This window comes from Coptis chinensis, chromosome 8, assembly GCF_015680905.1.
Source record: "Coptis chinensis isolate HL-2020 chromosome 8, ASM1568090v1, whole genome shotgun sequence".
Taxonomy (NCBI): Eukaryota; Viridiplantae; Streptophyta; class Magnoliopsida; order Ranunculales; family Ranunculaceae; genus Coptis; species Coptis chinensis.
In genome coordinates, this window is record NC_141463.1 from 14,393,662 (window position 1) to 14,417,187 (window position 23,526).

Sequence of the window (23,526 nt, forward strand, 5' to 3'; positions counted from 1 at the left end):
AATTGATTGGTGGCTTTGTTTTTTGTTATTCATTTGTTGATTAAGTTTGTGGAATGTGATCTTTATATCATATTTGCTAGAACTAGATGTGCATGGTGGACACTATTTGACCCAGGAAGTGCCGGAAACACTAGACACATCGCAAGTGCCGAAAACACTAGACACATGTTATGGCTAAATTAGGTAAGTCTGGTATAAAACTCTGGTATAAAAGTCTGGATTTTACTAGCCAAGCAGCACCTATGGCTCTCCGTATGGCTTTTGAATAAGCCAGAACCAATATGTATGATTTATATGTTGTATCTTACTTGAGTCTTTTGGTTTGTTCAAAAAGAAAAGGAAAAAGAAACGAAGAACACACAAACATGCGCACCTGCTTCTCATTTGAAAGATTCTCTGGAGGTGTTGAAGCACGTTGATTGCAAACAGAAGTTTGTTTGAAACTATTTGATTGTGAGAAGCTCGAAGTAAAATTTGCACTATTGGATTTTTTTTACTGGGGGAGGGAGAGCAGTACTCCTCCCAGACATCCCTCTTCGGCGGCCCAAAAGCTAGAGCTCTAGAGTAGCCTTGTACTGTTGAGGTATTTCCATCAGCGCCGCCAAAGCTAATTCTGTCTCCTTCCTGAGCTAACAATTTTTACTTCTTCGTTACTAGTTCTCAATGCAACAACACCTTGATCTCATCAATACCTTCTGTAGATCCTTTAATAACTATTCTTCCCTCCCATCTTTACTAATATAATTTCAATGGACTGCACCACACAAGAAAAGGAGTCGGGTGATTTGTAAAAGAAGAGATAGATCGAGTGATTGAGTTGCAGAGCTTGAAAGAGAGGGATTGAGACATTGAGGTGAGAAAGAGAGTGTTGACAAAAAAAAAAAGGAGACACATTATAATAGTGGAGAGACAGAGAGAGAGAGATAGAGAAAGGGTGGGTCGGAGAAAAAAAAAGTCACGTGAATTTGTTTGGTCTGGAATTTTTTTTTATCGTGAATTTGTTTGGTCACGTGAACCCACAACATTATAGGTTTTGTGAAAATCTTGTTTTTATTTTTTTATTGGCAAGCCGGCTTGTTTTAAATAAGATCAATAACTCTTTGATGTTGTGGGGTTCCACCCCAAAATCTCTAATATCATCACCCAAAGGTTTCACCGACTTTACTAGTCAGCACTTGCAAACGGGCTGATATCAACATCAATCATTAATAATTTCACTATAAATACATTTCTGGGCTGGAGTCAGCAAGTAATTTTTTATTAATACCAATTATGACATTCTTCTCCATCTAGCAAAAAAAACTTCAACTTGTAAAATTTGAGATTTAGTTATGCCCATCTTGGAGGTAGATGGTTTGTGTTTTAAGATTAGTAATTTAAGATATGAGAAAACATCTTATTCAATCTCTCATGACAAATACTCTTCTCACTTTGTAATCTAATTTTTCAATTTTCAATTATAGGTTACTGTTAATTAATGAATAATTAAGTTAATTTCGACACCGATTCGACAAGCAAGCAATTGAACAACAATTTTATTTTCTCTTCAAATCTTCAAATCTTCAAATCTTGTGTTAATCAATTATATGATTTATCTCGATTTCGATATTGTTATCATCGATGATATTTTTAAGTTGGGACTTGGGAGTAGCAGTCCGATATACATACAGACACCACTATGCATGTATGATATACACTGCATGTGTATACCAACATGCAAACACCACCATGCATGTATGATATGCACTGCATATGTATACCAACATGCAAACATCATTATGCGTGTATATAACACGAATGCAAACACTACTATACATATGTATGCCTGTGCATAACACAATGCAAACATTAATATGATGTGTATATCACACATGCACACACTATTATGCATGTGTGTAACAAACGTGCAAGTACTACTACCACACATGTACACACCAGTATGCATGTATCCAACAAATATGTAAACACCACTATATGTGTGTACAATATGAAATAAATTAAATTTCTCATGCTATTTATAACATATAAAATGTGAGTGTCCTGGGGTGGTCAAAAAGCAAAATTGAAAAGTCATGTGGGAGTTTTTCCCCACAAATTCGAACCCTTCTGGCCACAACATTTCAATTTTGATTTAATTGAGAAAAAAACTTAAGAATAATATTGTATTTCAGCACTGATCAACCCGGTTTGTCCTTAAGCCATATTTTGGCTGTCTGCAATGTTGTTTGGTAGGTTTGGCGTTATATTAATAATGTAAACACAAAGGTAGAGAAAAATGTTGAACTATAATCGAATATATGAGTAATATTTCTATCATACATCACGAATGCTAAACAAAAACCTAAAATCCAAAGGAAAAATCGAAATTCTGCCTAGATGGTGGAAATGATATTCTAACACCAAACAACCCACTTTTCTCAAAATCAGTATCACTATTGAAGAAGCTCAATACTGAATAATAAGTTACCAAGATAAGAATGGGAATCTCTCAAAGTTTCAATCAAACTCAAAACAATAACAAAGATAACAAATTCAATCCAACCACATAAACAAACTTAATTAGAAAGACTGACCGTGACCTCTTTGTCTAAAATCAGTAAATGGAAATTTCGGCATAAAACAAAACATAAAAGTAAAATGTTTTTGGGCTATGAAAAGCCCCAAAAAAAAAATAATGAGTAAATAAAAAAAGCTCCCGGCGAGGATCGAACTCGCGACCTTTCGCTTACGAAGCGAACGCACTACCACTATGCTACGGAAGCACTGCTCGTTGCCTAGTTTTACGAAACATTGTATTTATACTATACTATGTAAGTTATTATTATTATAAAAGCACGCAAGAAGAGAAAGAGGGAAAGAAAACGAGAGACAGGAATGTGTGGAATCGCTATAGTAGTCTCCGGTGTTCGTTTTGAGTTATCGTCTTTTCTCCCTGATTACAAGCCGCCACCTCCTCTTCATTCTCAACCAGTAAGTTCACTTTTTTCCTTGTTAAGTCCACATAAAATGTACTTTTAAATTTAATATGTCTCAAGTATTTAGGTACACTATCCAAAAGTCACAGTAGAAGATATTAAAGCTGTTCTGGAAAGAAGGGGTCCTGATAATTTGGGAACTAGGAAAGTATATCCTCAAAAGAATGACGATCCTGTTGCAGAGTTGTACTTTGTTGGGGCCACTTTGCAACTCACGGGGATAACTCCTGTTTTTCAACCTTTGGTGGATACTTGTTCGAATGTCCTTGTATATAATGGTAAGGTTCTATTGTCCACACTTTTACGCTCTTCCTTGTAATGATGCCACGTTTACTTAGCTAACGTTTGTCTTATAAAGGTGAAATATTTGGAGGGCTCCATATTAGCAAAGATAGCAATGATTCGGAGACTCTTATGCATTCTCTGGGAAAGTGTTGCCCATGCAACTGCCATGGGCATATAATAGAATGCCAATGCATTGAAGATGGGCAAATTTCTGTTATTGAGCTTCTTTCAACAATCAAAGGACCGTGGGCCTTGATCTATTGGCAGGTATATCTCTTTAGTTTGGGTGAGTTTTTTTGTTTGTTGAAACACTCTACGAGATTGTGCCGTGTATATTTCTTCCCTAATGCAACTCTTTTGATCCAAGGATACAGGATAGCTCAAAGACCTTGTGGTTTGGTAGAGATGCATTTGGAAGGCGGAGCCTCCTAGTTCACTGGCCAACTTGGGATGACCCTCGATTTTTGTTATCTTCTGTATCGCCACCTTTACCTGTCAAAGATAATTCTGGTATGTACTGCCTGTGGTAATTGTTAATATCTGCACTTATGTCAATAATATTTAATTACCTGCACTGGCCTCTCCTACGACACTCCCTATTACTTTCACCCTGAAACTGGTGTTGTTTGGAAGATAAAGTCAAATTTTTTAAAATTATCAATTTCATCAAATACTAACTTATGGTTTATAGGTTACGTTAGTTTGATAGATAAAAAGGTTAAAAGTGCAACATAATCTATCTTGTGCCATGTCTGGTTTAGTTATCGCATAATCCAATGCATCTTACTTTTTTAAGTTGAGACTGTCCTTTGTGAAGTTTGAAGACTTGCAATGTTCTCTTTATAATCTAATCTAATCTAATGGGCAACTTCCCTTTGATACACTGGTTAAGTTCTTGAAGCTGGTCAAGCACTACCTTAAGGTGCATGGATTTTGAATGTAACGACTTAGTAAATTTCCTTCTTGTGAGCAAACGAACAAGGGAAAGAAAGGCAATGATGCAGATTTAGGCAACAATAACAGTTGTGCATGGTGGCATATTGTTAACAAGACAAATTTGCTATATGGCTGAATGCATAATTGCGTGTTTGAAATTTTCGAATGATAGATTTAGCATTTCTCATAGTCTTGTTAGAAGATCAAGTCGAATTTTCTAAAGTACTAATTTGATCAAATGCTAACTTATGGATCTGAAGTTGTTTCACACTTAGAAAGGGTAAGAGGTGCAACGGCTTCTCCATCTACCTTATGCAAATGATCTCTTTCATCAGCAGATGCTAATTGCTAGCTTGAATATGATTGGCTATGTAGTTCTACACAAAAGTATCCTAGACTGATGAAAGCTAGTAAAGTTATCTATCATGACGTTGCCATTTAGAGCCTTAGGTAGTTAGATGAATCTCTCTGACTTCAAAAGTCAGTAGAGATTTACGCGAGGTGTCTGTGCATCAGAACATGGTAACATTTCACAGATGAAATAGTTGGAAGTTTGGAACCATATTTTCGACAAATAGATCTCTTCAAACAACGTTTCTACGATGATGCCTATACATTTTTTGTTGTGGATTATATAGCAGTGCGGTATGTTTTCTGCAATTTCCACCATGGTGACTAATAATCTCGATCTAAACACTGATCCTGTAGGTGAAGGTCAGATGAAAGACCTTGGTTTCTGGGAGGAACTTTCGTGTGGGATATATAGCGTAAAGTTGAATGAAACAAATCTCACAGGATGTCTGGTTGGTGAGGTGAGGAAACATGATTGGGCTGATCCTGTACTCAATGAATTGATCAATTGGGAGAGAACTTATGTGGAACGCAAGGCTCATGAAATATATCCCCACAGTGTTACTGTTAAAAAAGGGCATCATATCCTGAATCCATGTAATACAAATGGAATATCAACCAAATCAAGTTGTACTGCAGAAGATGGCAAATTGTGTGCTGAAGTTCCAGCCTCATTAGTGAATGGTATGTTATTTTGAGGACTTGAGGTTCGATTTCACTTGTAATTTGTGCCGGTGCATGTAGACATTACCATTTGATTTAAATGCTTGAGTGTGACGTTGGATAATGCAGGGAATAATGTTCATCTACCAGTTTCACTTCCTGCACATAACGTACTTGTTGCTCTAAGAGAGGCTGTAGTGCGTCGGGCTATTATAAACCCAATATATCAGGTTTAATTTTCACACATTTACAAATAGGTTACTGATTCAGTCTATCTGTTATTCCATGTGTATTATTATTATATATAATTTGAAGACAATTCCATGATTGTTGGTCGTTGAATTCATTTGGTGACATTAAAAAGCATTCTACAATTCGTATATATATATATATATATATATGAACTCCACTTATACGAACTCCAAAAAAACTTCGCCATGAAAAACAATGAATTAGAAGCTGATTTTTGGTGGAGATGTTCTCCCCACAATATAGATCATCTTTAGGAAAAATCAGCACATTTGAAGATGTCTAGACGTATCAAAATTTGCTTACAATGTTATAAAATTATCCAACAATCCAGATTTTTCAATTTTCAAAACAACTTTTGACAAGGTTAAACATTTTTCGTTTGGGCTGATTTTTTGTAAGGAGATTCTTCAGTATCAAAAGACTATCTTCACCAAAAGTTAGCCCTCAATTCATCTTATAAATCCACTTTTGGTAGTGGAGTTCATATATATATATATATATAGGCTACGTCGACATATAGAAATGACATACGCAATCCTACCTACTTACATAATGAACTAAAAGTTGATTTTATGGGGATGTGATCTCCACAACATGGAGATCATCTCCATAAAAAATCAGCTCTTTTGAACATGTCTAACCTTACCAAAAATTGAGTTCAAATTAGAAATTTATCTGACGGTCCAGAATTAACACTCTTTTGACAAGACTAGACACATCTGACTGAGCTGAGTTTTTGTGGAGATATTATTTATGGTAGGGAGATAATATCTATAAAAAATCAGCCCTTAGAGCAATATGCAAGTCCGTTTTTGGATTGCGTATGTCAATTCCGTATGTCGACGTAGCCAACCCGTATATATATATATATATATAAATTTCTGAACCGTTAGATTTCTTCTTAAAAATTACATAAATTTTTATCTATGTTAGAGATTTCCAAATGAGCTAAAATTTTGTGGAGATGATCTTTATGGTGAATATATCACATCCACAAAAAATTACGTTTGAATTCATTGTTTAGGTGAAGTTTTATTTATGTACTTACTTTTAACTTAAAATAAGTATGTATTTCTAAGATCGGCCCTGTATATATATATAGTCTCGATCTTAGAAGTACATATATATTTTAAGTTAAAATAAGTACACAAGTAAAATTTCACCTAGAAAATGAATTCAACTCTAATTTTTTGTGGATATGACCTACTCACCATAAGATCATTCCTAATGCAAGCATATTTTTTTCACCTCCACGTAGGACTATTTCCCCCTCTTTGCTACTTTGTGGTGAAAAACAAAAAAATGTTGTCCAATGCATAGGTGAATGAAGAGATGAGTTTAAATCTCGGACGGAATGTTTGATTCCGTCTGAATGTAAAAATAAAAAAAACAACCCAGACGGAATGAAACATCCCGTCCGAAGTTAAAAAAAAATCGAAAAAACGACCAAAACGGAATGAAATGAAACATTCCGTTCGAAAAAAAAAATCGAAAAAATTAAAAAAACACGCGAGACGGAATAAAACATTCCGTCCGAAGCTCCCAACTCAACTACTATCTTGGTTGAAGGTTTCACTCTCGTTTTGACTTGGGAAAATAGTCACCTTGATATTCACCTTTGCATTGGGCAAAAGTTTTTGACCATTTGGAGGTGAATATTGTCACATCCCCTTGATATTCATCTGCATTGGGAATGCTCTAAAGATCATCTCCACAAAATTTCATATTATTTGGAAACCTCTAACCTAAGCAAAAGATAATTGCAAAAACTTGACATTTTTTTACTCTTGGATTTATTTTTAAGGCTAACAACAATTTTTAGCTAGGTTAGAGGTTTCTAAATGAGCTGAAATTTTGTGGAGATGATATTTATAGTAAGTATATTATATCCACCAAAAATTAGGTTTTAATTCATTTTCTAAGTGATGTTTTACGTACGTACTTATTTTATATATATAAAGTATGTACTTCTAAAAGCGGGACTGTATATATATAAGTACGTACGTATGTAAAACATCACCTAGAAAATGAATTAAAACCTAATTTTTGGTGGATATGATATACTCACCATAAATATCATCTCCACAAAATTTTAGCTCATTTGGAAACCTCTAACCTAGGCAAAAGATTATTGAAAAAACTCAACATTTTTGGGCCGTTAGATTTTCTTTTTAAAAATGTTAACAATTTTTATATAGGTTAGAGGTTTCCAAATGAGCTGAAATTTTGTGGAGATGATCTTTATAGTGAGTATATCACATCCACTAAAAATTAGGTTTTAATTTATTTTCTATGTGAAATTTTACTTACGTACTTATTTTAACTTAAAAAAAATATGTACTTCTAAGAGTGGGACTGTAGACTGTATATATAGGGATAGAGCCACATTCTTATATACACATTATAGCCATATTTTCGACATACAAATGAATTAAGGCTTAGTTTTTTGTAGAGATGATCTCCCCACTATGAAGATTATTCTTACAAAAAATCATAATATTTGGATATGTCTAACCATATAAAAATTAGTGTTCATTTTTGAACTTTTCATCAAACGGTTCAAAATTTGTGTGAGCATATTCTAAGGTTAGACTTCTTTGAATAAGCTGAATTTTTGTGAGCATGTTCTCCATGGTGGAGAGATAATATCTACAAAAATTCAGCCCTTAATTCAACTTTTAAGTCCACAATTTTGCTTGGATTCGTTTACAATGTGGCTATAATACGTCTCTAAGAATGTGGCTATATTTATGTTTTTGTTGTATCTAAATATTTTTATGGATAGCAGGCAACTGTATGCAAAACTATACAAGATACACCTGTTCCAGTGGCAATTCTATTTTCTGGTGGACTCGATTCAATGATACTTGCAGCATTATTGGATCAGTGTCTGGACCTTTGTTGTAAGTAAAGCGTCTATGCATTCTAATTTTTATTATATTGAGCACTTCATTTCCTGTCTCTTTTTTTTGCTGTTACCTCCGCATGTGAGACATGGTAACCGGTGTGCTAATTAAAGAGAATATTGTTAGGAGTGAGGGCAGTGAGTAACACTTGTACTGGATTCCCCATAAGTGATACGGTGAACTGTTAATAGTATTTAATTTTTGTTGGTTACTGCTATATGAGAAGTGAAGCTTATGCTATAGTCTTTTGCAAGAGGAGGGCCTAATTGAATAATTTTGTCGACAGATGAAGTAGATCTGCTTAATGTAAGTTTTGATGAACAGCATGCACCTGATAGAATATCTGCAAGGGCAGGAGTGAAAGAACTTCAAAGAATATCACCTTCAAGAAGGTAACTATTATGAACTTGTTGATATGTTCGCATGCCTGATTTTAGTTTCAAAATTTTACAGACTGCATACACTTGCGTGAAACTAATGTTTCTTTGGCGAGGTGTCTTTCCTAGCAACTGATGCTAGTTAGAAGCTTTCTTAATCAATATTCCGTTTTTGTGATAAATAACTAACACCATTGAACAAAGATATTTTATTAACAAATGTTGGGGCGAGTCAATGCTTGATTGCTCTTCTTTTTATTGGTCTCTGCAGCACTTTTTGGCTGCAAATCGCTTAACCATAATTTTTCCTATCATATATAAGAGTACAATCATGTATCCTTGTAGCAACTCCATGACACAATAATAATCAACATTCCCTTTTGTTCACTGGTAAATGTAGAGATTTTTTATACATATATAATAATCAAATAAAGTTGAGAGGTAGTACGAGAAATCCTGCATTATAAGGAAATGAAGGCAGACTACATAGAGAATCAAAACAGTTGCAAAATGTTATAATTTAACCCAAAAACATTTCATATTACACATCAACGATGAAGCTCCCAAGTGGCTCCTCTCTCCACTCAATCCATAGCAACCAAGGACGACTTAGCCCCTTGATTGAAATAAATCCTCCCAGCGGTAAGGATATATCCTCAAAATGTTTCATGTTCCTCTCCTGCTAGAGGCCCCACATAATGGCAAAGGGTGTGATACTCTACAATTTACTCCGCAGGAGAGCAGAGTATTAATATCTAGGATGCTAATAGCTCCTTCACCTATTGGGTATCTATCTATGCAATATGATGAACAAGATGACCCCAAACTTCCCAGGAGTAATGACAATTGACCAGACTGTGACATTAGACTCTCCATCTGACAAACATAAAGGGCAGAAGTTACTAATAAGCTTCCCCTTAAAAGGTTATCAATGGTAAGGATTGTTTTTCATTTTGGTCATTTCTGCGAAAAGTTTACTCAACCTATCCTACTGTTTTTTTGTTTTTTTTTCTAATTAGGGTAAACAAAGCAAAGAATAATTACATCTTACCCGTTGGCTGAGTGAGCACAGTTTCAGAACAACATAAATTTCCTAATTTAGGATTGTGGTGCATTATTTAGGCAGTATGTTGGCAGCATGTTACATATTGGCCTATTGCAGTTCGGTTCATGACTGTTTTAAGGTTGCAGGTGGAACCTTGTGGAGGTTGATGCTGACTTGTCAAATTTGACCTCAGAAACCAAGCATGTGATGTCACTTATAAGTCCTTCAAAAACCTACATGGTAACTAGTCACGTAACTAGTCACTTTATTTCTGCATATTTTGTTTTCTAGTGCTTTGTTGTTATCCATTGAGGAATTCTGAAGTGTTACATATAGATCAAACTCCTCGAAGGCACTTTATTATATCTGCACAGGGTTCACCTAATGAAGTATGTTATGATTCAGGACTTGAACATTGGAATTGCACTATGGCTAGCTGCTGGTGGTGATGGTTGGGTGGATCTGGGGATTTCAGATAACTGTCATCGTGTGAAGTACAAGTCTGATGCCAAGATTCTCCTAGTTGGTTCTGGCGCTGATGAGCAATGTGCTGGCTACAGTAGGCATAGGACTAAATATAGACTGGGAGGGTACACAATCTTTGTTATGGAATTACGATAATTTATATCAGTTATCTTTGTTGCTCATACATTCTTTTATTTATTTTTATTTTTATTTTGCAATCAACAGTTGGCTTGGGCTGCATGAGGAAATGAAACTGGACATGCAGAGAATTTGGAAAAGGAACCTAGGGAGAGATGACAGATGCATTTCTGATAATGGAAAGGAGGTAATACTGAAACTCTGAAAGCCTAATAGCCTATTCTGTCGGTTTCTACTTGATTTAATCTAGAGTGCTCCTTCCATGTCTTTTATTGTCTAGGCTAGATTTCCATTCTTAGATGAGGATGTTATCAAGACCTTACTAAAAGTTCCTTTATGGGATGTTGCTGACCTTGATCAGCCAGTTGGAAGAGGTGATAAGAAGATACTTAGAGAGGTATATACTCTTGTGAATATTGATTTTGTGGAGTTAAGTCACTTTAAATATGCACACTCGATGGATGGTTAGCTTTCTTCTTGATAAGAGTGTCTGTTTCTCAACTGATATGTTTCAATTGTCTTGAAGGTTGCACAATTGCTGGGCTTAAAAGAATCAGCTTTTCTGCCAAAAAGGGCAATCCAGGTCATTATTCTGCCTACTCTAAGAAACAAAGACTTCAAAGTGTTGCATAAATTTGTATTCTTCTCTGTTTGCATCAGCATTTGTTTCTTTCTTTGTCTAACCATTGATTTGAGAATATTGTGCTGTGTCTTATAACTGATGCATGGATGTATTGAGAGTTGTGGGTTTCCTTTGCACATCTTAAGATTTGGGTTATATCAACTTTTTTATTCTTATAATTGGAAGAGCTGGTTATTATAACTAAGCTAAACTACATTCGTAGTGCTCATAGATTCATCTTTACCTACCAATGGTACATAGACAGTTAGGCAATCAATCATTTTACATCTGGAGAACATAGTTTATTTGTGTAAAGTCAGATATTTAGGTTTGTTACTGAATGGGGGTGTGTGACAGTTATACAGTAATAATGATATTGGTAAGAATTTTCACGCATTTATTTTATTTATTTATTATTTTTCATAAATACAACTTCCCACTAATGCCAAATTGAAGCAATCAATCTCTGGATTTTGAAACTCGTTAAAAAAAAAAAAAAAATGGATGTGGTCAACTAGTATACAGAGTCGCACATCATATTGGTTAGACACAGTATTTATACCTTTGGCACAAGTTTGTGTAATGATTCTCTTACAAGTGCCTTATTTTCTTGGGTGAACTAGTATTACCCCCTAGATGGGAAATTAATTAGGGTCTCCCCCCAAATACACACAAAAAAAATTCGGTCAACCCAATTTGACTTTTTTTGTGTGTATTTAGGGGGGAGACCCTAATTTCCGATCTAGTTGTGTGTGTGTGGGGGGGGGGGGGGAGGAATCCTAATTGGCTCATCTAGGGGGGGTAATATTGGTTAACCCTATTTTCTTAATAAAAAATTATCCTGGTAAGCTTATTAAAATGAGGCAGTACTCTCTAATCTACTGAGGCTCAGTAATTGTAGTTGTAGAATGTTACACTTATTTAGCACCAGGGGCATTAAAATAGTACTGGGGAGCATGTTGATTCTTCAGCTCAGTAATTAACTTTATTACCCTGTTTTGTAACTTTTATTTGTTTATGTTTATTCATTTCTTTATTGTTCGCAAATTTCTGAGTTACTGCATAATCTAACTGGTTATAATTTGTTTTCCAGTTTGGCTCGAGGATAGCAAGAGAATCAAATCGTAAAAATTTTGGGAGCAACCGTGCAGCAAATCAGGCATCAGCAGGAAGTGTAGTAATCCAAATACCAACAAATTTAAGTGATACGGAAGCAATCTTGGCTACTTCTCAGTGAGCATGATCAGCCCTTATATACTGAAATAGAACATCTGATCGTTAATTGTTTTCCCCCCTTTTAAAAAGAATTATAGCACAAGATGAATCGTTTAGATAGATACGCTTGTGGCTGACCTGTTTTTTACCCCATTTTGTTTTCTTTCAAGATCTGTCTGATTCAAATCTTGAGATCATCATGTTGTAAAATCACAAAAGAAAAAGTTTAAAATCAAGCCATTTGGCCCATAGATGATAGTTATCGATAGCATTAAAACTTCAGAATTGTTGTTAAAGAGTTCGGAACATGAGTGTATTCTGCACATGTAATCTGTTTCCGATTGTCTGATTAATGTACAACAAACTTTTCATCTAAATAAAAGGTAAAAACTAGCATCTTTTAATCTACTAGCCTCACTTTGGCCACTATATTGAAATTGAACTCTACTTAGATATATTCTGCGTAAGTATTTAAGAAATCAGCAGTTCCTTATATTCCTGCCAATAAGAATCACTAAACAATTAGTGATTTTAATACAGTACATATGATAAGTTGATTTGATATTTAATAGGGTTAACTAGTATTACCCCCTATTAGATGAGCCAATTAGGATTTCCCCCAGCTAGATGCATAAATTAGGGTCTCCCCCCTAAGTACACACAAAAAAAACAAGGTCAACCTAAGTTGACTTTTTTTTTTGTGTGTATTCTGGGGGGAGACCCTAATTTCTCTATCTAGTTGGGGTAAATCCTAATTAGCTCATCTAGTGGAGGGGTAATACTAAAAGATCCTATTTAATATTACTTCATACATAAAGAGTTATTAGATCTTCTATCTAAGTACATGGCGAAATCCATGTACTCAGAAAGAGGTGCATCCAATTTGATCTCAGTCATCTCACAGTTCAACATAACAAAAACTAGCTTACAAAAGTCAACAATTGTCTCCCACAGCTCTAAGGGTTGACAAGTTGTTATTTCCCCTCAAAGTCACCTGACATTGAGAATGCTCTAAGCATGCCAAAAAGATACACTACAAAAGTTTGATTGTATGCGGAATTAGCCAACAGCTAGAAATCAAAATCAATCACAAACACAGACGCAAACAAAAAAGGAAGAGTTATATTCTCACAAATTCTGATGGAAGCAATGTAGGTTGTTCTCGAAGTTAGTCTCGTTCGCTTGAATTATTTATCATCAATAAACATATGCTAATTAGGTGCACATTTCTCACGGACGAAGGACATTTTCCTTTGGTCAAGGTCAAACATGAATCTGTGATCTGATTGCGCAAACGCTCCTAAGATGCTTATATCCTTATCAGGCCTAAACATTAAGCAAAACTGGTCTTCGTTAATAGCAAAAATCTGATGAGGTTCTAGAAGTAGATCAGCACCTGAAAGATGAAATGTGATGGTTGGGAAGCGAATGAACCTATTTGGTCGATCATAGCACAGATCCAAACCGTACGGCCGTTGCCATGGCACCATATCAAACTTCAAAAAATAATCCTTCAATACCGCCTTTAAAGCCTCATACGCGACTGGATAAATGGAAGGCATCGGAGATCCTGTATCGGTAATGAGTCCACCTTCATTATTTTTAATCTTGAAAGTATCATTAGGAATTTGAAGACGAAGTCCTGCAGCAGACATACCCAAACAATCCAAATAGTATAGTGCGTCCACTGGTCCTTCTAACAAAGGAGTGCTTTGGATTTGCAATGTGGTGGGTGGAATTTGTGCTTCAGAACCAAATGTTAAAATGGTTGTTTTTGTATTTTCGAGCAATGGAGGTAAGCAGTAGGAGAAGCGCTTATAGCGGCTCGTAATGCTTGGAAATGCTGTAGATCCAGCCCCTAATCCAAAGATTCCAGCTATAATATTATCAGGACTATCTTTGGGCCCAAATTTGATGTTCCTGTTGCTCGTTCCAACCCCAATTTCCACGACCTCCTCTCTGTCGTTAGGAAGCTCACATGGAAATCTAAATGTTTCACTTGCAAAAAAACCACTTGTTACCGCACCATCACTTCCATAACCTTGGGTATAGAAACAACGATTGTCTTTGTTACATTGTCTACTCAGACAAGCTTCACTGTCGCAAGGGGTGATATGAAAAGTTCGGGATTTCTTGTAATTAAATGAACCGCCTTTAACTTTAAAGCAAGGCCTACAATCAGAAGATTGGATCCAAGTACTATCGCTGCCAGTGTCAAGCAACAAGTAGAAAGGGACTCGCGGGGTACCAATTTTCGCTTGGACTATGTAGTAAGTACCAGCTATTAGTTTGCCTACCACAGGACGTATATTATCGACTTTGCTTGTCGTCGCTGATGCTAACATATTAATACGGGCATCCGATAGCTGCACTAAGCGTTGTAATCTTTCTTCAAGTGTGATGTTGCCTGGGTATAATGGTGACTCTTCGGAGTCTATAGGCATGATCTTCATACTCAAGCCTTTGGATTCTCGGCTGATGCCACCCAAAACGTAGGGAGACAACGTGAACACACAAAGAAGTACTAGTAGTTTTACATGACTGGTCATTGAGGCCATGCCTAGCTACGTTCATAAGAATTTTTTTGTCGGTGTGTGACAAATGAATAATATATACTGAGAACTGCATGTCTGCTCCCCAGGTTAATTTCCTACCATAAAGCACCTTTGCCATTCCACCCTGTAACAGTTGGCTTGACTCGATCTAATTACTTAATAAAGAAACGTATATTTTATTCTCATTTTTATTTTTGAGATTACATTTTAGTCAGAATTGCAGGCAGCAAAGCACCTTTCTATTTCTACGATGTCACAAATCACAATTGACTCGACTCTAGTTAATAACCAAAGATTCTAGCACTTACTTTAATTACTTATTCTCACTTTTGAGATTTCATTTGGTTGACTGACAATTGCCTCTATCGGAAAAAATATGGAATAAGGATAGAAAATTTCTTCTAGTTATATATATTTATATTTTAAAGTTTGCACCCAATGCGTATATTTTTTAAGCTCTATTAAAAATTCACATTATCTCTTATTAAAATGGAAATTTTTTCTCCTATTGAAAATGAAAATTTGGGGATCTTTCTACTACTAAAACAAGAATCACACATCTAAATTAAGTCAACTATTAAAATGAGATCCTCTCACAATTAAAAAACAGGTTTTTAAAGAGTAATTAAAATAATTTGTTAGGAAATTAAAACAGATCTTTTCCACAATTAAAACATACGATTTGTCATGAAAATTGAATATGTTCTTGAGCAATTTCAAAAGAGTCACTACGTAGGAACGTACCTACTTTATAGTATATGTACATATTATCTATATCTTAATATTAAGGCTCGCACCAAATGTATTTTTCATACTCTATTAAAAATCCCCACCATCGGAATTCCTCTCCTTATTGAAAAAGGAAATTCAAGCACTTTTAAATTAAAATATAAATCATTGACTTACTAAAATGGTTATCGCACTTCTAAATTAAGTCAACTATTAAAACATGATCTCTCCTCTAATTAAAAATGATTTTTAAAACAGAATTAAAATGATTTGGTATAAAATTAAAACAAGATTCTTTTCCCAATTATTAAAACATTCGATTTGTCACAGAAAAAAAATAATAATAACACCAAAATGGGAATCCCCATTAAAACAAGAATCATTCTTCACACTTCTAAATTAGGTCAACTACTAAAATGATGGGAATCCCCCTCATCGGGTATTTCAATTTAAAGCGCAATTAAAATGATTCGTTAGGAAATTAAAGCATGAGTCTTTTTATGATCAAAACAATTTATTAAGAAATTTATAATGGTTTAGTCATGATTCGATCTTGAGCATTCAAAATGATTAATTTGTAAGAAAATTTCTATATGTTATTAATCACGTTTTCGAAAGAGCCGGTGCGTATACACGGGTCTATTTTATAATTTTTATATACTAAAAAGTAGACCCGTGCATACGAACCAACTCTTTTAAAAACTTGTTTAACAATCATAACTATACATATATAAATTTTCTAACAAATTGTGATTCCTATTTTCGTCACTAACCCGTTTTAATTTCCTAATAAATTGTTTTAATCAAGTCTTAAAAACCCCCGTTTTAATTTCTCAACAAATTATTTTAATTAAGTTTTAAAAATCCGTTTTAATTTAGAAGTGTGATTCCAATTTTAATTAGAAGTGCTAGATTTTTATTTTTCAATAAGGGAGGAATTCCCATTAATATAATAGCATAATGATTCCCATTTTAATTAGAAATGTTAGAATTTCTCTTTTCAATAGGAGATGAATTTCTGTTTTAATAGGAGTTTGATGACGTGAAATTTTAAGAGAGCTGAAAAAATATCCATTGTGGGAGCTTTAATATTAACAAGATTTTAGACCGGCTATATGGCTGGAATCATTTCTAAAATTCACATCCCCTAAATTTTTGTGAGGAATTCAATGACTGATAATTATTAGCATAAGTTTTTGGAGTTGATTTAGCAATGTTTTCTTATTGGAGTCGTATAAAATTTTCTCGTCAGATGTTAATGTGTTATACTATGAAATTATTAGTATAAATTTTTGGACTTATTAGAGTTGTGCTATATTATGAAATTAACTTCTTAAGATTAACAGTTCATGTTGTATTAGAAAACTTCTTATGATTAATCAAGAGTGTCCACGTGGCATACATATGTCTCAAGAATGCGCCACCTAGAAAAGAAATTGTCTACATAAGATATACTATGTTTTAATATAGAGAGGTGATGTATTGATATTGATTTGCTCTTTGCTCTTGTTTATATCTTAATCTCTACTAGTAGTATATCATATAATGATCGTGGCCTCTTAAATTCATCCGGGTATTTTTCTTACGCATAATACCCCTGGATGAATAATTATATCAAACACCTAGATATTTATTAATGAGGACTACTTGGTCTTTTTATGTCTTTGTAAATTCTCAGTACTGATATTGTCCTTAAATTAAAATGTTGCTTAACACCTTTGAATAGGAGCAATCAGTCTTTTTATGTAGCGGTATATTAAAAAACCAATTCCACGCCATTTTGAATTGTACGCTTACCATCAATTTACCATAAATGACATTTAATTAGTAATAATTAGCAATAAATACACCTCTACGTCTCCCCCTCCCAATCTCCACCCCTACGTTTCCCTTCTTTTGCAAACAGTACAAAAAATTAAATTTTGCAACAAAAATTAAACAGAGCCATCATTCTCTCTCCCCCTCTTTTCAAATTGAGTTCTCTCATTGCAACAAATTCCAGCCATTCATTTCAATCAAGGTAAAAAATCTAAATAGTTGAAATAGTGAGTACTCTAATCTAGGATGGAATAGGCGAATGGCAAACGAATCCCTGCCGTTATCTCTCTATTGCTTATGAACCTCCAATCAGGTATGATTGTTTTCTTCACTTCTCGAAATTAGTCAATTTGCTTTAATGCATGAATTCTCTTAATTTCCACATTGGTTAATTTCTGATTGGGTACTTTAATGGTTATGGTCTTTCGAAAGGTTTGTTCTGATTGAGTTTTGGGTTTTTGGTTTGATATAGATTAGTTATTTGGATTTAATTTCCGCTTTATTTTCCAATTCATATTTAGTTCTAATTATAAAGTGGATTAATAAATTGAAGAAAAAATTCCTAATTGATTTTGGCTCACACATTTGAGGTTGATGATACCAATGGCCATATCGACAATATGTGTTGTTTTCAAAAAGCACAGTTACTAATAGATCTTTGACTTGCTTCCTCCAATGATGCATGGTTACAAAACTCCTTTTAGACTTCTTGCTCCAATCATTTTACATTAAAGAGGTTGAAAGTGAATGGGGATGATTTTGATACATTTTCTGAACCAAGTTGGTCTTCTGAATTTAGACCATCTACTGAATTTTCAGATATAGGGGTTGTTTGGGATGAATCTGGGAAGGATTATAGTGGTTTTGTGAAGAAGTTGGTGGTTTTGAGAGGGAGAGCAGAAGACGCAAAGTCGGAAGATGAGATGTTTGATGGGCATATGGCAATTGGCAGGGTTTTGTATGAGCTCCATTTGTTTAAAGATGCTTTAGTGAGTTTCAAGAGGTCTTATGAGCTTATTTGGAGAACTTTAGACCGCATTTTCGTCTTTGGGAATTGTTTGTATATTCTTGGGAAGTGTGGAGAAGGAAAGGAGGAATTTCTGTTGGCATTAGAAAGCAGGTAAAGCGGTGGTAATCACTCATCTTACCTTGTTCCTCAAATTCATGTTAATCTCGGGATTTCGCTGGAAGGGGAAGGTATGGCTTTAAGTGCTTGTGGGCATTATATAGGGGCTATAACTCTTTGTCCAACTCATTTCAAGGCTATGAAGCTTTTAGGTCGTGCACTTTTTGGAGTAGGGGAGTATAAGGCAGCTGAAAAGGCTTTGGAAGAGGCTATTTTCTTGAAGTCAGCTTATGCCGATGCACACTGTGATACAGGGTCTACTTTGCATGTAATCGGAGAAGATGAGAGAGCCATTCAGGAGCTTCAGAAGGCAATTGATTTGAAGCCTGGGCATATTGACGCATTATACAATTTGGGTGGACTTTATATGGATATGGGGAGGTATCAAAGAGCTTCCGAGATGTATACCAAGGTTCTAGCTGTTTTGCCAAATCATTGGCGGGCACAGCGTAACAAAGCTGTAGCTTTGTTAGGGGCTAATGAGGTGAAGGAAGCGAAAAAAACCTTGAAAGAGGCTTTTAAGATGACTAACAGGGTTGAGTTGCATGATGCAATTGCTCATATGAAGCAAATGCAGAAGAAGCCTGCCAAGGGGAAGGATTTTGTTGTTGTGGAGCCATCAAATTTTAAGATGCTAAAAAAATTGAGCTTGGATGTGCTACTGCAATAACGTAAATACTCATGGTGCAAATTATAGAACTGTTTGGGCTTTGAGCAAGTATTTCCCAAATGTGAAGACATTTGTTCATGCCCACCATGTTGATCATGGTGTCAATTTGGAGAAGGTGGGTGCGACAACGGTATTTATCCTGGCCTATGCAATAAAAAATAGGGATTTACAGAGTTTTATGAACTCCAAACATGTTGTTTCTTTATGCATGTTGATCTTATACTTAGTAAACCTAGTGGCTTGACTAAGCCAAACTAAACTAATCATTTCTGGTCTAACATAAATTTCAGGTTGTTCCGAGACCTTGAACCGAAAGTATGCTTAGCGGCCAGATTGTTCATGCATGTAAACAGCCTACGATACATTATAAAATGTTTTTTTCCAAGTTCTGAATGAGAAAATAACTCTAAATTGCATGTGGTTGGGTTGTTTTCAAATCGTTATAACTAGCAATGTTGTAGTCATTTTGTTATTGTTTTTGATGATGATGTTGTTCTTAGTAGTAGTTATAACAAGAAAATAAAATTTGCCTTACTGTATGGTTATGGTAAGAGATTCTACTTGCTTTGGAAAGGGGGGAGTGAAAGGAGACTATAATGGCTACAGACTTTCAGTTTCTTTAGTCCTTTTACAAGAAATGAAAGGTGGTGACATCTTAGTTGTATGACTGTTTTATTATTGTAAACGATTCTTTGGAAAATGTGGTCAAGAGTATTATATCAGTGTTGGGAGGACCTATTAAATCTCGGCTATCTGTGGCCAATATGTTGATATTTCAGGTAGTGCCTGTAGGGTATCCATACCTCCGTACTAATGAGCATCTTCCTTCAACTTATGCTTCACTTTCAAGCTAAGTTGCCTACATCAGAAATTGCAGCAACGATCAACGAGTTCAGAACCCGCCACCTCTTTGACCTAACTGAGGTATACAACTAGCAAAGCCATGCACTTGTATTTGCTATTAGTCAAGTGAACCTTTTTTTTTTTTTTGTCATGTTTTCCTGATTGTAAGGTAGAGGGAAACTAGAATTGACCATGTCTCAGATCGAAAAGCTTATTGTTACCGTTCATCTGCGGTTATGTGAAGCAAGTGGGAGCTCTCTTGGTTATGGATTTTCAAGGGTCATGTCTAAGCCCAAGACTTCAAGCTCAGATTCTTTAGATGAGAATCAAGTTACTGAAGGGACACTGGCAATATGAATAGTCACCCAATACAGACTAAGCAGAGCAACAGAGAACGTGGCGACTTTGTATAGCTGGTTATTTGTTTCAATTCTTGTAACTGTACATAAATATATAGGAGGAAAAAGAAAAGGATACGTACAAGAACAAAATTAAAATTAAAATTCTTCTACTTGCTTGAGAAACGTGTTGCAATTCTGCATCTTCTTCTTTTCTCTCTGCCTTTTTTCATTTTGTTCTTAAAAAGAACGTGTTATACTAGGTTGGTTTCAGTTAAACCTTTTATAGATGAAAAGTGTAGTTCAGACATCAGAAACTCCAACTGTACAAAAAATGTCTCTCTTGTTGATCTGTTTTTCTTTCAGTTTATTTTTTTTAGATCTGAACATCTTATAAAAAGTTTTAGATTCTTGTGGGTGCATGCTTCTTTGAGTTTCTCATAGTTCATCTTCTCTGCATGACTGCATCTACTACATAATTGAAGATTTTGCTTATTTGTTTCTACTCTGTAGTTTCCAATCCCTAGCTTTTTAGCTTGTGAAGTATATATTAACTTGGTGGAGCTTGGTAAGCTATAGGTCTTTGGTGGCTCTTCAGGTGCATTAAGAGTTATTGGTAACTTCACTATGTGCATTCTTTGCATTTCGCGATATACAAATCTTCTCAGGGAGGCTCAGAAAACCTGTAAAATAATTTCTGTAAGGTTCCATATGTTCCTTCACCAATGTCAAATAGAAGCGCATCCTGAGTCCGTTTGCAAGTTACACCTTTCCCTACTGTCTAATTCTCTAGCTTCTTTCTTAAGCAGAGTTTATGGCTAAGGGTTCATTTGACAACAATGTTACCTGGCGATATGGAGGTTGAGGCTCGAGTTCTCAGCTATCAGTATCTAGAACCCATCAAATGTCTCTTTTTCCCAGTCTTCCTAAATGATGTATTATGCATTATATGGTACCTTGTAACCTTAATTCCCTCATAGCCCGGCGAAAGAACTATCCAAGCTAACATTTAAAAGAGAATGTCGCAACCATTGAGTGTGTGAAGGTGCTCTCCTGCCGCTACAACATCTTTGCGAGTAGCTTGGCTAAAGATTATCCAACCTAGCAGTGCAAAGAGAAAGTAGGCAGCCATTGAGTGTGTGAAGGTGCTCTCCTGCTTGCTACGTTTATTGCACTTCTTTTGGTTGCTATCATCTTTTGTCGATCAGCACTAGGTTTGAACAGAATCTGTGGGCATACAGGAATTCATAAGTGTAATTATTTCCCACCCTAACGCCTTCTCTTAATCCCTCATGTTAACTATGGATCCCCAGTGAGTAGTGGTTTTTGCACCACCACCACCACTACCACCTTGAGTAAGAGTTGATGAATCGGATCATAGACTTATTCCAAACACCATGTATATCCTGACATGGTGTATCACATGCCAATGCACAACCACGAAGTGCCTCAAACTTAACAAAATAAAACGCAGGATATTAAGTGATGATCATATGCACTAAAACTTAACGCTTAAATCTATAAAGATACTTTAAGAAAGCATTATAATTAACGACAACAATATACAATAAGTGAAGTATTTAGCATCTTTAAATTCCATTATCGCTCAATGCACTAATATGAAATTCTATTTTAGAATGAAGGAACGTTCGTACTACTGGTATCAGAGAGGAGAGAGAGCATGAGAAAAGTAGTAGTAAAAAGTGGAGAGAGAGAGAATAGAGAAAGAGTAGGTCACGTGAATTTGTGAGGTCCGGATTTTATTTTCTACGGGAAGTCCGCATAAGAGCATTTCTGAAATAGAACTGCTACAAATTTGCCATTTTTTTTTAAAGAAAATGTCTCAAGTTATATGTCAGAGAGTCCAATGTCGATGCCAATGCTAATGCTAAAAAGTTGTTGAAAGTCAGATGGCTATGCTTTGATGCCTTCATCTAACACTGCTAGCGTTATGGTTTTGCACTTAGCAGCGCATGTTTGCTAACTTGAGTTGTTTATTGTTCATGAAATTTGTAGTAGTTCTATTTGTTTGAAGCATTGTTTGTTTACAATTCATCGTCTAATCGATTGAATGTTTGTTGGTATACAGTTAGTACGTGCATGCTCTACAGACACAAAAATATCAAAAGAAAGCCTTCATAGTCGATGGTAAAGCTATGGAACACCTTAAACACACATTAGATTTTTGCAATAATGTTTTCCACATTGGTGTCTGGCACTGTAACTTCTACTATTGTTAGGGTTCACTTATGATGAGTATAATGTGTGAACCTTTTATTTTCTTAATTTTTTGAACATTATTTATTATTTGTAGTAAAATGTTTTATTAGTGACCTTCATTGAATTGCTTCTTTTAGCACTTTGACAGGGTTGAAATTGATGTCGTTCTAAGTTGAACATGGATATATAGTGACAGTGTTAAAGCTTAGTGGTAATTTGAAGTTGAGATGGTGAAAGTTGTGGATAAGATGAGAGATTATTGATGAGATTGAAGGTTGTCGAAGCATTGGTATCAAATTGAACGCATTGGTCCTGTTTTTTTTTCTAATCATTCGTTAAAAAAATTTAGTACAACTTATATGTAATGCTGGCTTCTTACATTAAGTGACAGTAACGTGGCCATTTTCTTTCTTTGCAATTGTTATACTTGGTTCATTATTTTCTGCCGAAGGCATTGTAGAAGCTTTTTAAACATATCTTAAAATGAGGCAAAACTGAAAATGCAATTGGAATAATTTTTTTTTTATTAACTTTTGTTTAATTAGCAATTTATAGACAATTTGAGTTTCGTCGGTACATATAATCAATCACGTGCAAAGCACGTGCACTTTTGGCTAGTATTAATAAAGCTCACACCTCTATTAAAATTATCATCTCCTTTTAAAACGGAAATTTCTCTCCTGATTGAAAAGAGAAATTCTTACACTTCTAAATTAAAATGAGAGTCATTCTCCTATTAATTAAAATGATAATCACACTTTAAAATTAAATCTACTATTAAAATGGGGTCTCTCCCCCTGTTAAAAACGGAGTTTTAAAGCACAATTAAAACGATTTGTCATAAAATAAAATGGGTTTTCAACTAAAACGTATCATTTTCCAATTAAAGCATACGATTTGTCACGAAATTTGTGTATGTTCTTGAACAATTTTTCAAAAGTGCACCAAATGTATTTTCGAAAATTCCACATAAATTGAGAGAGTCATACTTTAATTG

General features: G+C 35.0%; 2 protein-coding genes, 1 non-coding gene and 1 pseudogene across 8 annotated transcripts; 2 read left to right on the plus strand and 2 right to left on the minus strand.

The window, feature by feature from the left end:
• Nucleotides 1-2,690: 2,690 nt before the first annotated feature.
• On the minus strand, nt 2,691-2,762 carry TRNAT-CGU (transfer RNA threonine (anticodon CGU)). Its single transcript has one exon. It is a non-coding gene; the product is annotated as a tRNA-Thr (tRNA).
• A 52-nt stretch (nt 2,763-2,814) lies between these two features.
• LOC147480116 (Asparagine synthase family protein) lies at nt 2,815-12,641 on the plus strand. 4 transcript variants are annotated; one of them, XR_015204289.1, is made up of 14 exons: nt 2,815-2,970; nt 3,043-3,253; nt 3,334-3,527; nt 3,635-3,770; nt 4,905-5,231; nt 5,340-5,440; nt 8,251-8,365; nt 8,655-8,760; nt 9,937-10,030; nt 10,196-10,380; nt 10,481-10,580; nt 10,679-10,790; nt 10,920-10,976; nt 12,109-12,641. XR_015204289.1 is itself a non-coding variant. In XM_086576978.1 (14 exons), the coding sequence occupies exons 1-14, from the start codon at nt 2,875-2,877 to the stop codon at nt 12,250-12,252; spliced, it is 1,986 nt and encodes a 661-aa protein (XP_086433104.1). In that variant the 5' UTR covers nt 2,815-2,874; the 3' UTR covers nt 12,253-12,641. The 4 variants fall into 4 exon arrangements, 2 of the variants coding, with proteins under 2 accessions (XP_086433104.1, XP_086433105.1); XR_015204288.1 differs by having other exon boundaries at nt 8,248-8,365; nt 12,109-12,454; XM_086576978.1 differs by having other exon boundaries at nt 8,248-8,365; nt 10,674-10,790.
• On the minus strand, nt 12,516-14,917 carry LOC147480117 (aspartic proteinase nepenthesin-2-like). Of its 3 annotated transcripts, none has more exons than XM_086576983.1 (2): nt 13,627-14,917; nt 12,516-12,728 (listed from the first exon to the last, which is right to left on the minus strand). In XM_086576983.1, exons 1-2 carry the CDS (start codon nt 14,786-14,788, stop codon nt 12,721-12,723), a joined length of 1,170 nt encoding a protein of 389 aa, XP_086433109.1. In that variant the 5' UTR covers nt 14,789-14,917; the 3' UTR covers nt 12,516-12,720. The 3 variants fall into 3 exon arrangements, with proteins under 3 accessions (XP_086433109.1, XP_086433108.1, XP_086433106.1); XM_086576982.1 differs by lacking the exon at nt 12,516-12,728 and adding an exon at nt 13,182-13,556 and having other exon boundaries at nt 13,665-14,917; XM_086576980.1 differs by lacking the exon at nt 12,516-12,728 and having other exon boundaries at nt 13,335-13,800; nt 13,888-14,917.
• Nucleotides 14,918-17,743: 2,826 nt separating this feature from the next.
• On the plus strand, nt 17,744-19,358 carry LOC147480118 (putative TPR repeat-containing protein At2g32450 pseudogene; annotated as a pseudogene).
• The last annotated feature ends 4,168 nt before the right edge of the window (nt 19,359-23,526 follow it).

Excerpts from the sequence above, each read along its gene's own strand:
- LOC147480116 (XM_086576978.1), top strand. The coding sequence starts at position 2,875 with ATGTGTGGAATCGCTATAGTAGTCTCCGGTGTTCGTTTTGAGTTATCG. Across the intron at positions 3,528-3,634 it reads GGGCCTTGATCTATTGGCAG|GATAGCTCAAAGACCTTGTG; the intron begins GTATATCTCTTT and ends CCAAGGATACAG. Across the intron at positions 5,441-8,247 it reads TTATAAACCCAATATATCAG|CAGGCAACTGTATGCAAAAC; the intron begins GTTTAATTTTCA and ends TTTTATGGATAG.
- LOC147480117 (XM_086576980.1), bottom strand. The coding sequence starts at position 14,788 with ATGGCCTCAATGACCAGTCATGTAAAACTACTAGTACTTCTTTGTGTG. Across the intron at positions 13,801-13,887 it reads ATACTATTTGGATTGTTTGG|GATCTCCGATGCCTTCCATT; the intron begins GTATGTCTGCTG and ends TTACCGATACAG.